Source organism: Bos grunniens, chromosome 20 (genome assembly GCF_055505025.1).
Source record: "Bos grunniens cultivar Pamir isolate PY7600 chromosome 20, Bosgru_T2T1.0, whole genome shotgun sequence".
Lineage (NCBI taxonomy): Eukaryota > Metazoa > Chordata > Mammalia > Artiodactyla > Bovidae > Bos > Bos grunniens.
This window is the reverse complement of record NC_141184.1, coordinates 45,782,933-45,799,523: the sequence shown is the minus strand read 5'-3', so window position 1 is coordinate 45,799,523 and position 16,591 is coordinate 45,782,933. Positions and strand designations below refer to the sequence as shown.

The window sequence follows — 16,591 nt, the reverse complement described above, 5'->3', positions numbered from 1 at the left end:
CCCCCCCAAAATAAAGTCTGTTACTGTTTCCACTGTTTCCCCATCTATTTGCCATGAAGTGATGGGTCCGCATGCCAGGATCTTTATTTTCTGAATGCTGAGCTTTAAGCCAACTTTTTTCACTCTCCTCTTTGACTTTCATCAAGAGGCTCTTAAGTTCTTTTTCATTTTCTGCCATAAGGGTGGTATCATCTGCATATCTGAGGTTATTGATATTTCTCCCAGCAATCTTGATTCAAGCTTGTGCTTCATTCAGCTCAGCATTTCTCATGATGTACTCTGCATATAAGTTAAATAAGCACTATGACAATATACAGCCTTGACATACTCCTTTTCCTATTTGGAACCAGTTAGAACTGGACATGGAACACAGACTGGTTCCAAATAGGAAGAAGTTATGCATACAATGGGAGATAAGTAAAGACCTGGTTCATTAACAAATATAAGTTCTAGACTAATTCAAAGAAAGATGCTTGAATTCACGTTACTGAAAAGATACATTTTGAGATACAGTCCTCCTTCTGAGAAGGATTAAAAGATAGATTAACACATGTGTATTCAGATATGGGCATACATTTGCTGTTGTTGTGCAGTCTCTAAGTCATGCCTGACTCTCTGCGATCCCATGGACTGTAGCCCGCCAGGCTCCTCCATCTGTGGGATTTCCCAGGCAAGAATATTGGAGTGGATTGTATGTAAAAATATACACACACATTTCATTTTCTATTTAGAATTTTAAAGAACATTTAACTTTACTTTTTACCTGGCTTTAGGAGAATCCTAAAAAGAAGATTGACTATATTTTGGGGTGATGAAATGGAAGAACCATGCCACTGTTGGAAGTACAAGAATTCTTTTTTTTAACTGAAAAACCCACATATTGGACAAGACAATACTTTGTAGAGTCTAAAAGCTTGGCCTCTGATATTGGAATAGCTCTGTGACCTTGGACAAGCTATTTATCTTCCATAAGCCACTGCTTCTTCTTTGAAATAGACCCAGTCTATAAGCCTACTTTATTGTGATCAGAGAGAATTTAATAAAATTCTCAACCCAGTGTCCAGCACATGATGTGCACTTAGTAAAGATAGCTTGCTTTTGTGATTATTTTTACTATTAATATCATTCATTTTATGTTTCTGACAAGAGCATCTTTTCTTGAGAAATTTTAAAAGGCATGTCAATTTGTGATCCCACTTTCACCTCTGACATAAAAAGCATATCCTGAATAAGTTTCCATTTAAGTTTCTGAGAACTGCTGTGTAATGGGTAGGAGGGTGTCTGCGTGTCTGCAATTTGCTGACACACACTCACCATGAGAGCCAAGAAAGCATTATCAGCCCATGGACCCTCCAGGAAGCCACGGACGCAGGAAATGGGTTACTCAGACCCTGACTTTGAAACTAAGAAAACAGACTTCAAACTCTCAAGTCAGTTAATCATTACCTAGAATATGTATGACAACAGAAAATGGGCACAGGTCGCATTAGATCCTTGAACATGTACAAAATTACAGGAAATCATTCTCAACAGCATTGTCTTCATGCTGAAAGTACAATACTGTGGAAAGAATTTAGAAAATCCTTCCCCCTTCCTCTCAAAAAAAATAATAAAGCAGCTAAACTTAGAAATTATAGGCCCTTTGAAAAGAACCACACATTTATTCCATAGAGAGATTTAAGCTCTACAATGTTTGACTTATAGCTATAGTGCTTAAAAGAAGAAAAAGCAGTGCAAAGCCAAAGGCATAAAATGACCCTTAAAACTGCTTCTGAAATACAGCAGTGTAACATTCTCCTGCTTTCATTAAGAAAGAAAAATGCAGTTTTTTCTTAAAAGTCTTTGTTTTGAGTGTTAAATTTTATATTCAGTAAGGATCTAGATTCTCTTCCACAGGTGACATTAGAAATGGAAAGCAGAGGGCCTGGGGGGCTCCTTTGAATCCTCTATTTCCTCCAGTGTCTGACACTCTACCGCCCAATGAAAGGCACTCCATTGAGGACCCTTAAAATAATGAATGGTGATGAAAAGGATGAATACCAAGGATATAAATTTTGAAAAATAACATTATATCTGCTTTTATAGTGTGCCAAATACTTTTCTGTTCACAATTCCATTTGATCCTCCCAGTGACCCAGCAAGGTTGGGAATAGTTTGCCTGTGACTTATCCAAAGTCATCCAGAAAAATGGCAATAAAATTAAAATCTACTCTTCAGGGGTGGAGTTCCTCCCATCATGCCATGAACATGTTTGTTTAATATATTAAGGGTTCTCAACTGGGAGCAATTTTGTCCATCAGGGGTCCTTTGGTAATGTCTGGGCACATTTTTGGTTGTCATACCATTGTGGGGAAAGGGAGTGTCTACTGGCATTTAGTAGGTAGAGACCAGGGATGTCACTCAGCATCCGAAAGTACACAGGACAGCCCCTCCTGCCACCCCTACTGCTCCACGCCCCCAATCAATTACCTAGTCTCAGATGCCAATAATGCTGAAGTAAACAATCAACGGTCTTATAAACACCATTAAGTTGATTAAGTCACTGTGGTGGTTTTAAAACATGTCTGGGACTGACTTGAGGCTCTTCCCATTAAGATACTGAGTAAGTCTCCTCCTCTACAATCTAGGTGTGGTTTGGTAATTTCTTTGATGAATAGATGCAGTTGCCCGATTTCTGAGTCTAGATTAGAAAAGATCATGCAGTTTCTGCCACTTTTGAGAGGGACACTTGCCTTGGGATCCCTGAGTTGCCAATAAGAAATCAGGCTGTCCAGAGAGTGCCATTCTGGAGAAACTCCTTGATGGAACCACATGAAGAGAGAGCTGCCTACCCTCTGACAGTAACCACATGAGGGAATTCAAGCCAGAATGGCCCAGCCAAGCTCTTCTCAAAGTCCTATGCAAGAAACCATGAGAGGTAACAAATGATGGTCATCATTTTAAGCCACTAAGTTTTAGGGCGACTGGTTACACGGCAACAGCTAACCAGAACAATCTTCAGAGACTCAAAGTCAAGTGCTCTGGCAAACAGAATGTCTTTTATTTCTCTCTCAAGTATTCTGACATACAGACGTCTGGAAATCTTAACTACATGACTACAACTCCTCAAGTGAAAATGGATTAGAATCCATTTTGGAAGTAGGGGACAAGAAGAACTTTACCAAAGAAATTGTGAAGGCTATCTTGAAATGATAGACTGCAGGTTGGAGTCCTGGACTTCAGTCATTTTCAAAAACTAGTTATTGTAAAAATGAGGTATTTATTGGCAATACTAGATGATCTCTTAAGGCTTCTTCTAGGACTAACTAGAATATCCTACTCTATTTTTCAAAAGATAGACTTTTAAAATTGTAACTTAAAATGTACTCTGATAAATATAAAGAATGAGAATTAAAGTAAATATGAAGGACAAGTTTACATTCACCAAACTATAAGACGTTTAAAAAAAACCTACAAAAAATAAGTAAAAGTGATAAAAATCACACACTACTGATGACCACAGTGTTCAGTATGCAAGAAGAGCTAAAAAATAAAGAGAAGTTTTGATCCAGTAATGTTGCTTTTGGCAATGGTCCAAAAGGAAAAAGAAAGAAAAAAACTTCTCCTACACTGATATTTATAGCCACATTACTTGCAATAAGGGGAAAAAACCCACAGGAAACAGCCTGAATATCCAACAATGGGACAATAGTTAACCCTGACATGGCCGGATGTATTAATGTAAAGTTCTAAATATAAGGACCACATGGCAAAGCATATACAAAAGACAAGTGAAAAGAGTAAACAAGTCAATTTCATATAAACAGTGATGGTATCTATGAAAATTTACTTTCACACGAATATCAAAAGAAAGAAATATATTTTTTTCTGTTAACATGAATATCAGTACATCATTTCCTATAAGGATATTGAAATATTCTGCTTTATAAAGAAAAGCTATAAACTTAAAGTATCAATCAAGTTTACCACTTTGATGGACATATTTACCTCATATTATTGAAATTCTATCTTTACTTAAAAAATTTTTTTTTAATTTTTTTTTTTACTTTACAATATTGTATTGGTTTTGCCATACATCAACATCATTTTCTGGGTGCTTACAACATGCCAGGTCCTGGGAATACAATGATAAATAGAATGAAAGGTAATCTTAAAAGTGTATTCAGTGGGAGAGATAGTCAAGTTGAAGATAAATTATAGTGCTGCTTTATGAAAATAGAAAAGGGGGTCAGGAAAGGGCTTTTTAGGGGGAAAAAAAGATGTCTGCACTGTCTTAATACTTTAATTTATCTTGTTATTTGTAAACAGCACCATCTTAGTTTGACATTTCAAGACTAAGGAGAAACCTTCCAAAAGCAAACAAACTTTGTCAAAGTGAAAAAAAAAATCAACTAAAGGAATATTTTAGCATGTTTGGATAAACCTGTAAATAAAAGGATCTGTGCATATACAAATTGGAAAGTGCTAGAAAGTTTTCAGCCTGGCATTCATTCAGAAAGTGTGCATTTAATCCATACTACATTAGCTGTCATACACGCTTCATTCATTCAACAAAACAAGACACGGCTTCCATCTTCTCAGATTTTGTAATCTACAGGATGTAAATCCAAGTAAACAGATGATTGAAATAGAATGTGACAAATGCTATGAAAGGTCCATGTGAGAAGGACAACTAAATTGGATTAAAGGAATTATAGAATATGAGTTCAGAGAAGGCAATGGCACCCCACTCCAGCACTCTTGCCTGGAAAATCCCATGGACGGAGGAGCCTGGTGGGCCGCAGTCCATGGGGTCTCTAGGAGTCTGACAAGACTCAGCTACTTCACTTTCACTTTTCACTTTCATGCATTGGAGAAGGAAATGGCAACCCACTCCAGTGTTCTTGCCTGGAGAATCCCAGGGACGGGGGAGCCTGGTGGGCTGCAATCTATGGGGTCGCACAGAGTTGGACACGACTGAAGCGACTCAGCAGCAGCAGAATATGAGTTAGGGGCTAAATTGTATCTTAGAAAGAGAGAACACAGATAAAGGTAAGAAACTATGGAACTGTACTATTAAAAAGGGCTAAGGTCACATCTTGGGGCTTCCCTGGTGGTTCAGATGGTTAAGAACCCACCTGCAACGCGGGAGACCCAGGTTCAATCCCTGGGTTGGGAAGATGCCCTGGAGAAGGGAACGGCTACCCACTCCAGTACGCTTGCCTGGAGAATTCCATGGACAGAGGAGCCTGGCAGCCTACAGTCCATAGGGTCACAGTGGGACACGACTGAGTGACTAACACTTTCACTTTCAAGTTCTCGTCTCAGCTGAACCATAGCCAAAAATAAATAAATAAATGAAATGATACTGATCTGTTAAAATATGATTACTTAGGGGCAAAAATTAAATACTGCAATAATAAAAGGGACTTCACAATTATTACTACTATGCTATATAGTCTGAATGTCTGTGTCCTGTCAAACTTCCTAAATTGAAATTCTAACCCTCAAAGATGATGGTACCAGGAGGTGGCTGCCTTTGGGAGATGCTCCGGCTTTGCCCTCATGAAGGGGATTACTACCTTGCAAGAGAGGCTCCAGAGAGGCCCCTAGCCCCTTTCATCACACAAGGACATGGCAAAAGCCACCAACTATGATCCAGGAAAAGAGCACTCACCACAACATGACCTTGCCGCCACCCTGATCTTAAACTCCTCAGCCTCCAGAACTGTGAGAAATACATTTGTATAGTCTATAAGCTACCCAGTCTGTGGCATTTTGTTATAGCAACCTGAAAGAACTAAGACACTATGACATTTACGTAAATTATCTAACCATCTTTCAATTTGACACTAAGACTTTTTTTTAATCTGGGCTATTACAATTTATATAAAGGAAAATAAAGAGCATATAAAAGTACCTCAATTTTCAAAGCTATGTTCCCCCTCCACTCCAAAACAATGTTCATAAGTACACAGAAAACTAAGTCAATTACTCTGAAATATCTATGTTATGTACTAACATTCAGAATATGGCTACAAAAAGGTTTTATAATTCAGTGCCCATATCTTAACAAGTGTCCAAGAGGCTGTTTAGTTAAAGGACCTGAGGGAAGCTGGTCAACAATCTGGGATAGAGTTATCTGACAGAATTGACCAGAAGCCAGCTTGCATTCAGTCTGCATTTCTACGTGGTATCCATGGAAATGAGATCAGGCCGGCACAAAGACCAACAAAGGCCACCTTTGAATGAATCAGGAGAATGACAACTGCCAGTGTTCAAGGCATCCACGAACACAATGGCTTTGCACACGCTCTTCAGAACACAATGGAATAGTCTCTTACACTGACAATACAGCGTCCATCACTCTTTTTTTTTCCATTGCTCTGTTTAAACATTAACCTCATTTTTATACAGAACGCCTTTCAATGATCAGGAGTTATGTACAGCTTCTGTAGTACAAACTGTCTCTAGTCTCTTTAAATTAATAACAGGAGGAATTGCAGCTACTCTTTCAGACACAGAATAATACTGCAGGAATCTTCTAGGAACTGTTTGGTCAATAGAACAGACCATTCTCTCAAAGGAAGAAAAACCTACTTGAAAATTATGAACAGTCCCAATATTCAATGAACCTGAAAACATTACAAAAATATGCAGTTCAAGTTTATACTGGTTAGTAAATGTAATTTACATGTACAAGAGTAGGCAGGCATAGACTGGATAAAATATTTGACTACAAATACCTTGAACTAATAACTTTAACAAAATTAGGAGTAGGCTTTCTTTTCTAATTTATATTAATGGAAATGTTTAAAATGCCTTGAAAAAAACCACTGAGTTATACACAGAATAAAAGGCTTTAATATTTTAAGAACAGAACCTTTTGAAGATGACACTAATTCTCTGTGCTATATGGGACTCAGATTTCTCAAAAGATATTTTTGAGGATCTTTATTATGCTAGATAGAAATAAAGCATTAAAAGCTTAACTGGAGACACATAAATCTATAGCTACAAAAGAATTTCTTTGTTTTTTTTTTTTTTTAGAAAATGTGACTGAAGCACTGAACTTAATTCTACTAATAGAATTGGAATATTTTTATATATTACGCACCCTAAAAACAGCTGTAAGCTTGTTAATTACAACTGCTTTAATGCAGTAAATATGTTCTGAAGCAAACAAAAGTGTATATACATCAGCTTCCTCTAACCCAAGCAGCCACTTTGGAGGGTGGGAGGTGCCGATTCCCGTAGCTCTGCTGTCTTCTCTCTGCAGGCCTTGGTCAGCTTCACCTTTCTCTCATCAATTGACATCCTCTCCATTTCACAGCCCAGAATCTGCTTTGCCTTCCTTCACGTAATCATCTGTGGTTTCTAATCTGTCCAGGGGGGCTGCAGGGCATCCAGTTTCCCCCTCCGTCTCCTTTATCCCTGACAGCATCCTTTCCACGGACATCAGTTCCCCCCTTCTCCTCTCATGTCATGGGCTCCTGCCAAATACGGATGCTTCAATGTAAATTTCAAAACTACAAAGGTACCATGCAGTACCGTAAGTGACAGAAGTAAAAAAACAAAAAGAAAAAAAAAAACCCTCACAATGATGATGTTTACACAAGTTTCTCCAATATTTGTTTTTAAGCAGACGTTCCCACTTCAGTCCTCTAGCTCCTTTCTCCTCTCTTCCTGTCAAACTTCCGGACATGTCCCCCCCCCCACCCCCGCCTTCATCTCTGGTTGACTCCTCAGTCCACAACACTCTGGTTGTGCTTTTGTCTGTCAGAGAAGACTACCCTCGCCAAGGCATCAGACCTGCCTGACTTAGGGGAAAGAGCTGATCCTGTGGACCAAGCTCTCGAAACACTTCTGTGGCGCCCTAGTCTCCACAGTCCTTTCTTTCCTCCTCCAGCCGCGCCTTGGTGTCTCCACTTCCTCACCTGACCCTCTAAGGTGGCTCCTCAGCTTGTAGCCAGTCACCTGCTAGTCTGTCTCCGTCTGACTCATCAACATTACGTCTTCAATCCCTCTCCAGATGCCCACAACTCCTTGCTCTCTATCCCCAACTTACTCTAGCTCCTGTTCCTAACACCACTACACACAACCATCTAATAACTGCACGTGTACACCTGGCTGTCTCAAACTCAACCTGTCAACCTGAACTGCTCTCTTTTTCCTCTGATCTTGCCTTCCTTCAGCCTTCCCTGTTCCAGTGAATGGCCCCCCCTTTTAATTATTTACATCAGAAACCCAGACATCAGTCTTACAGTCTCCCACTCTTGTCAATCAATCACCAAACCCCGTCGATTCTTCCTTAATTCCTTTCACATCTGTCCGCAGCTATCTTTCCCTACTGCTGCTATCTGGGTTTGGACCACTGCCATTTCTAACGCTGAAATGAGACCATTCACTCCGCTGTCCCCTCCTGCTGCCAGGGTGATCTGCCAAGGAGCCAACCTGAGTGTATCACTGCCCTGCTCAAGGCCCTTCAGAGCCCTCCAACTGTCCTCAGAATAAACTCCAGGCTCCGTGCCAGGACTTATAAAGGCCTTTCATGGTAGAGTGCCCGCTCACCTCCCAGCTCTCACTTTCTGTGAATACTTTGAGCAATGTGCTCCTGGCATAATAGCCTTCTCCTTTCCTATTCAAGCATCTGAGGCATCTGGTTCAGGAACTAGGAGATGGAGCCTACTCCTGATCACAATACATTATCGCTTACAGTCATTTAAAAAGAACTGGACTCCAAAGCACTTCACAGCAGAGCTGAACGGTAACGATTATTCCCTAGGATGGCCTCTCCAGAGTTTGATACTCAAACATGTCTCAGTGATATTTCTCCATCCTCTGAATTCAACATCTAGTTGTATACCACTAATTCAGCAACATGAGACCATATGACACCTATTAGGTTATCAAAACTTACGTTACATGGTTATGTCATAGGCATAGACAACACAACAATAGAAACAACATACGTTTCAAATTACATGGAAATTTTTAAAAACACCAAGAGGTATGAAGACTTGAAATTTCAGTAACTCAGAAACTCAAAGTCAGTATCAAGGACCTGCTTTCTTTCTCTCTTTCCACTAGGCCAGTGTGTTGGCTTTATCCCCAGGCTAGCTGACATCATGGTTGCAAGATGGCTACGGCTATTCCAAGATTCCCATCTAGACCTGACAATATGTTATTATTAACGAGTATCTCTCTTAGGAATAAAAAATTCTTTCCCAAAAGTCCCTGAGCAGATCTGTACCACTCATTCAGCAATTAATGTATCTGTACTTATTCAGCAATTAATTTCATGAAACCACATGACATCTATTATGTTATAAAAACTTACATTATATCTTTGTTATAGACATAGACAACACAACAAAAATAAAACAAGTTTTAAATTACACAGAAAGCTTTCTCCACATCTCATTGGCTAAAATTCCATTATATGCCCATGTCCAAATCAGATAGTAGCAAGAGATCTGGGGCCACCATCACTGGTTCAGTTCAATTACCCTTCAATTACCTCCTAGTTATGCAGAGGAGAGATTAACCCAGTAACTGGGCTTCTGTAAGAAAGGTGGATGTCAGGATATGAAATTGGTTAGGCAGCCCCCTCCCAGGGACTGAGACAATTTCTTTCCCTCATGTGCAGATGTGTTCCAAGCAGCTTACAACCTCTCTGGACCACATTTCAAGTTCCCCATGGTTCTACATTGGACCCAGCATACTGCCTTACATACAGCAAGTGTTACATAAAGATATGATCAAAAACTAGTTTTATGGAATTCACTGTAACCAGAGCAGCAAAGCATCTACATCTCATCAGAAGAGGGATCATAGGGATCACTTTCATACACAAGACCTATTGTTGTCTCAGGATTTGTGGTAACAAGATTCTTCTCTTTAGAGAGTCATTATTCTGTGTGCTCCTCCTGGTAAATCATTAGTTACCATAACAAAAGCATACACACACTCCGCATCTTGGAGTTACTGATTAGAGTAACCGCTTTCCATGGTTCTTTCCTTCTTATGCTGTGTTTAGTCTTTCCATAATGTCCGAAGCTAAGTTAGGCTGATTATGACTTTGGTGGTAGCATTTATATGATGTCAAGATGATAGTTTTGGTCCCAAATATTTTCCCTACTCTTCCTGAAATTTTTTACATTTTCTTTTGTACAAGTGCTGCTTTATTGATAATGTATAAAAGCAAACATTTTTGGCATGTAAGGGCCCCACATATCACTTCAGTTCAGTTCAGTCGCTCAGTCGTGTCCGACTCTTTGGGACTCCATGAATTGCAGCACACCAAGCCTCCCTGTCCATCACCAACTACCGGAGTTCACTCAGACTCACGTCCATCGAGTCGGTGATGCCATCCAGCCATCTCATCCTCTGTTGTCTCCTTCTCCTCCTGCCCCCAATCCCTCCCAGCATCAGGGTCTTTTCCAATGAGTCAACTCTTCGCATGAGGTGGCCAAAGTATTGGAGTTTCAGCTTCAACATCAGTCCTTCCAAAGAAATCCCAGGACTGATCTCCTTTAGGATGGAATTGTTGGATCTCCTTGCAGTCCAAGGGACTCTCAAGAGTCTTCTCCAACACCACAGTTCAAAAGCATCAGTCCTTTGGTGCTCAGCTTTCTTCACTGTCCAACTCTCACACCCATACGTGACTACTGAAAAAAACCATAGCCTTGACTAGACGGACCTTTGTTGGCAAAGTAATGTCTCTGCTTTTCAATATGCTATCTAGATTGGTCATAACTTTCCCTCCAAGGAGTAAGCGTCTTTTAATTTCACATATCACTTAAATTCAAATAAATATGGGGGTCTAGCTGAGTTGGTTTGAGTAGTAGACATGATTTTTGAAACAGCAGATATGTTATTTCAAATTTAGGCAAAGATAGAGTGTTGAAATATCTTTTTATCATATCTTGAACATTTTGTCCAAATGAGAGTTACTATGGGGAAGTAGAGTAGGTTTACATATGTTTTCAGAAAGAGACAGACAGACATGGTATTTCAACCAATACATTCTTACTGATGACTATGAAGTTGGAAAGGAACATGAATCAAAGAGAACCTGTTACTTCTAGCAATCAACGTTCGGGAACAATTCTGTGACTGTCCCCTTGAAAGTAGCTGCTGGCTAATGTCATCTAAGAGAAAGCAAATCTGCCACAGAAGAGGATGTTGTTGGTCTTGTTGTGCTTGATGAAGAACAGGAAAGGGTAATCATAATGGAAACGCAAATGGTGCTGATAATACACTAGAAATTCTTTATTTTTGACACACAGACTAAATGGTCTTTATTTGGCTGAATGTCTAAAATTCTACCATTAGATGCTCATCTCTTTATGTTAACAGGCTTCTTCCTTTTTTATATGTCCAGGGCTATCAGCACACTAAGACAGAAGCAGTCATCACCTACTTTAGAGGGAATTCACTTGACCTGATGCATTCTCTCAGTGCTGAAATACACCTGACTTGGTTGTCACCACAGAACAGGGTGGTACAGGCAGTTTGGAATTTTAATTTGTTGGGAAAGAGAGGGTGCAGTATTTAAGCAATTACTTCCAAACCTGGCTGTATATCAGAAATGTATGAGTAATTGTTTTTAAATACTGAATGGCATGGCATACGTGCATGCATAGTCATGTATGACTCTCTGCAACCCTTTGGACTGTAGACTGGCAGGCTTCTCTTTTCATGGGATTTTCAGGCAAGAATACTGGGAGTGGGTTACCATTTCCTCCTTCAGGGGATCTTCTCGACCCAGGGATTGGACCCGCATCTCCTGTGTCTCCTGCATTGCAGCAGGATCCTTTACATGCTGAACCATCAGGGAAGTCCCTTAAAAACTGAATCCTAAGCCTCATTCCACGAATGTGAATCAGAACAGTAGCTCCAGAACCAGTATTTAGGAGAGTAAAGCTTAGTGTACCTTGGGCAGATGTAGATGGAGAGTCGTGGAGGAAGGGAGTTACCATACTGGATGGTGGCCTAAGGTGGTTGAGGGGCTGAGGCTGAGTGGAGAGAGGTCGTTGAGGATAGGTCCTGGAAATAAGAGATTACTTAAAATTTCCCTTTTTATTATAAAAACTTCCCTACTTTATCATTTTACTCGGGGTTGTCTCTTTTAACTTAGAACAAAGGTGAGTTGCAAACGGATGAGAGAAAAAGCATCAAGGCAGTGAAGGCAAATTAACATACTCTGGAAAATATTCTAATACCAAATATGGTATGATCAAGTGCAGTCAGAATACAGAATGGTGTGCATAGGTGTGTACAAGTGGCTCGGGGATGTATGTACTGTGGATGTGCCTATGTGCAGTGTGTGTGCTTGTGTGTGTGTGCAGGGTGAGTGTGGCAGCGAAGAAGCTGAAGAGGAAGGCTGCAGTCAGATGGTGAAAGACTTTATGACGTGCCACAAAATTGGGACTTTGCACTACGTGATCTGGACAGCCACTCAATGTTTGACACAAGGGGGTGACTGGATACAGATAAATGTTTAGAAAGATAACCCTGGTGACAAAGCAACACACACAGTTAAACCAGCTTAAAAACAGTAGGGGTCCAGAGACAAAAAAGTGAGGGCCTGAACTGGGTGGGAGCAGAAGGCACATGAGTTGGGGAGAACAGAGAGAACATGTTGCCAATAAGGGAAGAGATCCTGGTTTTCATGTTTCCACCATAATGCTGCCATTAAACACTAATAGATGATGTAGGAAAAATTTTCAGAGGAGAGGTATCCACTTTGTTTGGGGACCCAAAGTCACCTAGGTGGAGATATTTACTGAACCAGAACTCAGCAGAGTTGGCTGGAGATGCTGACCTGAGTGGGGAGCAGGCCCAAAGAGAACTGGGAGAAGGAAGAGGATCCAGCATGGAACCCTGTGAACACCAACAAGGACTGGGTCAAAGAGCCAAGCCTGTGAAGGAGACTAAGGAAGAAGAGCCAGGAAAATAGGAGACAAGCAGGGAGAACAGAAGCCAGGGATAGACGGTGTTTCAGGAGGAAAGAGCGGCCAAATCACATACTGATGGAGGACCTGCTTACTAAGAGGGAAATTAGAATATTTACAGCCGGAGGGGAAATTAGGGATTTGAAAATATTCATTAGACGGGGTGACTTGGGCAGGGTACCAGAGATAGCAGAAGATGAGGCCTAGAATCCAGGGGCAAGGATTATCCTTGGCCAAGCAACACACTAGAGAGTGTAAGTGACATCACACATTTAAAAATCACATTCCTTTCCTCTATGGACCTTGGTTTATGGATTATCCAGGGCTCTTATGGTCTTTCTTTTCCAGTCTCAACCTGCTGGTTACCACTTCAATGATTGCAAGCACTTAAATCAAGGAAGATCAATGAAAGGTGATAAATACGAAACCAAACTAAGAGCACTGCTTTTTCTTAAATACCTGTGAGAATGTTTACAGACAGCCAATCTGAATCTAAGTGTTAAAATGAGATTTGAGGGTTTTAAGTTTCTACAGTGGTTGGCTTATATGCTGGAGTGTATGCTAGAAGTATAAATACACACACACACACACACACGAACCTTTTACATTTTAATTTTTGGTATTTATATTGAACAATTATACATGGATATAACCTATAAACAACTACAAATATGTATGTATAATAATGATGAGTGCTCAAAAATTTTATACAGATAGGGTCATGCCATAAAAACTGTAGCTGTCACAAACTGAGAGCTTTCAATTATTCACTTTAATCTTGGATATTCATGGTATTAAAAAAATGATGCTGTTTTCCTGGGAACTTGGGTTCAGATCACAAATGAGAAAGCTTTATTACGATCATCCTGAATTAAGAGAAAACCTGTTCCTTGAGTAAGGAAATACCTGGAGCAGGCGGAAGAAAGAACTACACAAACTGTGTGGACAGATGTCATTTTATATCACCTCCGCTGGCTTGCAGCAAGGTGTCGAGCTGTCCTTGTTAACCAACTCTGGGGGAAAGAAAACTCTGAACCTGACTTCAGGCCTTGCAGTACCACATTCCTCTAAAATTATTTCTCACTGCTTTGTTAAGAACAAGCCTCAACACTTCGAAAATAAGAAAATGATGTTATACTTCCATAGCTTCTGTTAATAAAGGGTACTTGAAGAGAGCTGAAAAGCTTGGGCTGAAGGGTCCATTAGCTCTTGGGAAGGTGGTGGTCTCCAGGGACTGAATCTCAAGGTGAAAGTAACTTTATCTGAAACCTCTAGATTAGGGTTGATGGCCCCTGAGAACATCTTTGGGGTCCCAGGAGAGAATATCTGAAGTAGCAGACCCAGGATTAGATAAGAAAACTAACTGATGCCTATTCTCTGCTGGGGTGAGGACTATTTCTCTTTCTCTGCTATTTTTCTGTATTTCTGCTATTTCCCTAACCTGGAGCAAAGGCTACAGGATCTTCTGCATTAGATTTCTTTCAGGATCAAGGACAGCAACTGGCTACATGCCTCAAAGGAGGGCAGTTTAGCAAAGATTTATCCTCTTGCTATAAACATTTGAAAATGAGACCACTTTTTTTTGCTAGCTATTCAAATTACAAAATACAAATGTGACTCCCCCACTCCACCCCAAAAGTAAACTAAAGTTCTTGAAATAAGCACACACGAGGCTCTGGATAAAGTTTGGACAAGGCACTCTTGATGGACTGTGGTCGCACCCCTAGACTCATTTCCCCACTTAGTGAAAAAGGGGTCAGGAGAGGGGCGGACCCGGCTCTCGTCGCCTTGCCCTAGGAGCTACAACTGCGGGTAATTCTTTTGTTGTAGCGCCAGAGATCGAGAAAGTGGAAAGAACTTTTTCCGGACCTAAGTTTACATTCGTTGAATAGACGACGTTACAACAATAAGAGGAAGGCAGAAGGGCAGAAGAATTCCCCTCTGCCAAGCATTTAAGAGGCACTTAGGTTTTCCTACGTGCCCCAAGGGAAGATACAGCAGTGCTGCGTTCTGGAGAAATGAGGACATTATTCACACGCTCCGGGTTGAAAAATAAGCGTATTGGGCTCCCAGGCTCCTGCAACGCCACCAGGCATCGCGCTGAGGGGCAGGCTACCTCCTAGGACCGAGTTGCCGGGATGCACAGAACCGCGGAGTCCGGGTCTGGCGGGGCACCTGTCTGAGCCGGACTGCAGGCGCCCCGCTAATCCCCACTCCCCCATGCTTGTGTGCGCTTGCGTGTGTGCCTGAGAGCGAAGCGCGCTTCCAGTTAAGTTCGAAAGGTGCTTTACAGACAGGGTGAGACACGCCTTATGGGGACACCAGGCGGGGGCGAGCCGGAGCCGGAATGGGGAGTCTCTCTCCGTCCCGTTGGGATGGCTGGAAGCCTGGGTCCACGTGGAATCAGAGCCGAGACGCGCGTCGCCCGCGCCTCCCTGGCGCAGAACTCCTGGCTCGTGCCCTCACCCGGGGACCCACGCAGGTTCCTCCTGCCACCGATGCGGAGCAGAGACGTCGCTTACCTTGACTGAACACTAACACCAGCTGCAGCGGCGTGCCGCCTGTCCGTCCTGGCCGCATCCTGAGCCCGTCGCCCTGGCGCTGGAGCTGCAGTGGGTTTGCGCGGGGATCCAAGGACACTGAGACGCTCCAGAAGCCGTCCCGAGGGCTTCTCTCCCGCTCCCGGGCGTGAGCCGGGAAAAGTTGCCCTGCAGCTCCGGGAGCGCCAAGGCCCGCCCTTTCGCCTCGGCACACACCAGGCCTGCTCCGGCCGGCCCCGCCCCAACCGCCCCCCTCTCCGCCCAGCGAGCCGCACCTGGCCCCTCCACAGCCCCGGAAGCCTCACCTCCACCCCCACACGCCATCCCAGCCCCGGGATCCAGGAAGCTGCGGGGATGGGGACCGCGTGCCTGGGGGCCTTTCCTGCCTGCACAGCAGACGGCGAAAGTCGGGCAGTCACTACTCCGCCCCCCGGCAGTCTGACGTAAGCCCGGGGCAGACCCCGGGTCCCCGAAAGACCCTGGCCCTCGTGCAGGCCTTCCGGCTCCTGGCAGGGGTGGGAGGGCTGGGGGGAGCCATGAGCCTCAGTCACCGTTCTCAGGGGCTGCGCGGTGCCTGCTTTCTCTGCCTTTCCCAAGTGGGTGGAGAAACGGACAAAAATAAGCGCAGAATGACCAGGTTAGAAACTAACCCGACAGGAAACAAGATCTGCCCACAGTTACGATTATCCCGAAGTGATATTTAAGCAAGAGCTGCTGCAAGAGCTGGGGGTGGGAGGGTGGGGTTGCGTTGGGGTGGGGGGTGTTGTGTGTGTTAAAATTCTCATTCCTTCCTCTCCAAGATAATAAGCAGCTGATTTCATTGTTAACTTGAAGGGATTTACTTAAAGACACAAAGACCAGTGAGAGCCCCGGTATGAACTCGTGATGCTTCCTGTTTGCATTACATTGTGAGTATTTTCTTCCATTATTTCAGGCCCAGGTCTGGAAAGAGAACATTCCATAACTACTTCTGAGCTTTCTACTTCCCAACCTAAGAAACAGGATAATCACTTTTCTTTAAACCTGGGTTTTCCTCTGAAAGTTTGCCCACAAATTCCCAGCACATTGCTGAAGCCAGGATCCTTCCAGTGACTACTTTTATAGTGTAATCAA

General features: G+C 42.4%; 1 protein-coding gene across 2 annotated transcripts in view; it reads right to left on the bottom strand.

Annotated features, from left to right (window-relative positions):
- ITGA2 (integrin subunit alpha 2) overlaps positions 1-16,071 on the bottom strand; it is a 108,877-nt gene extending 92,806 nt beyond the window's left edge. For both annotated transcript variants that reach the window (XM_086361667.1, XM_086361666.1), the window contains exon 1: positions 15,461-16,071. In XM_086361667.1, the coding sequence (XP_086217793.1) occupies positions 15,461-15,518 (58 nt within the window). In that variant the 5' untranslated portion in view covers positions 15,519-16,071. The remainder of the gene's footprint in view (positions 1-15,460) is intronic.
- Between the last annotated feature and the right edge of the window lie 520 nt (positions 16,072-16,591).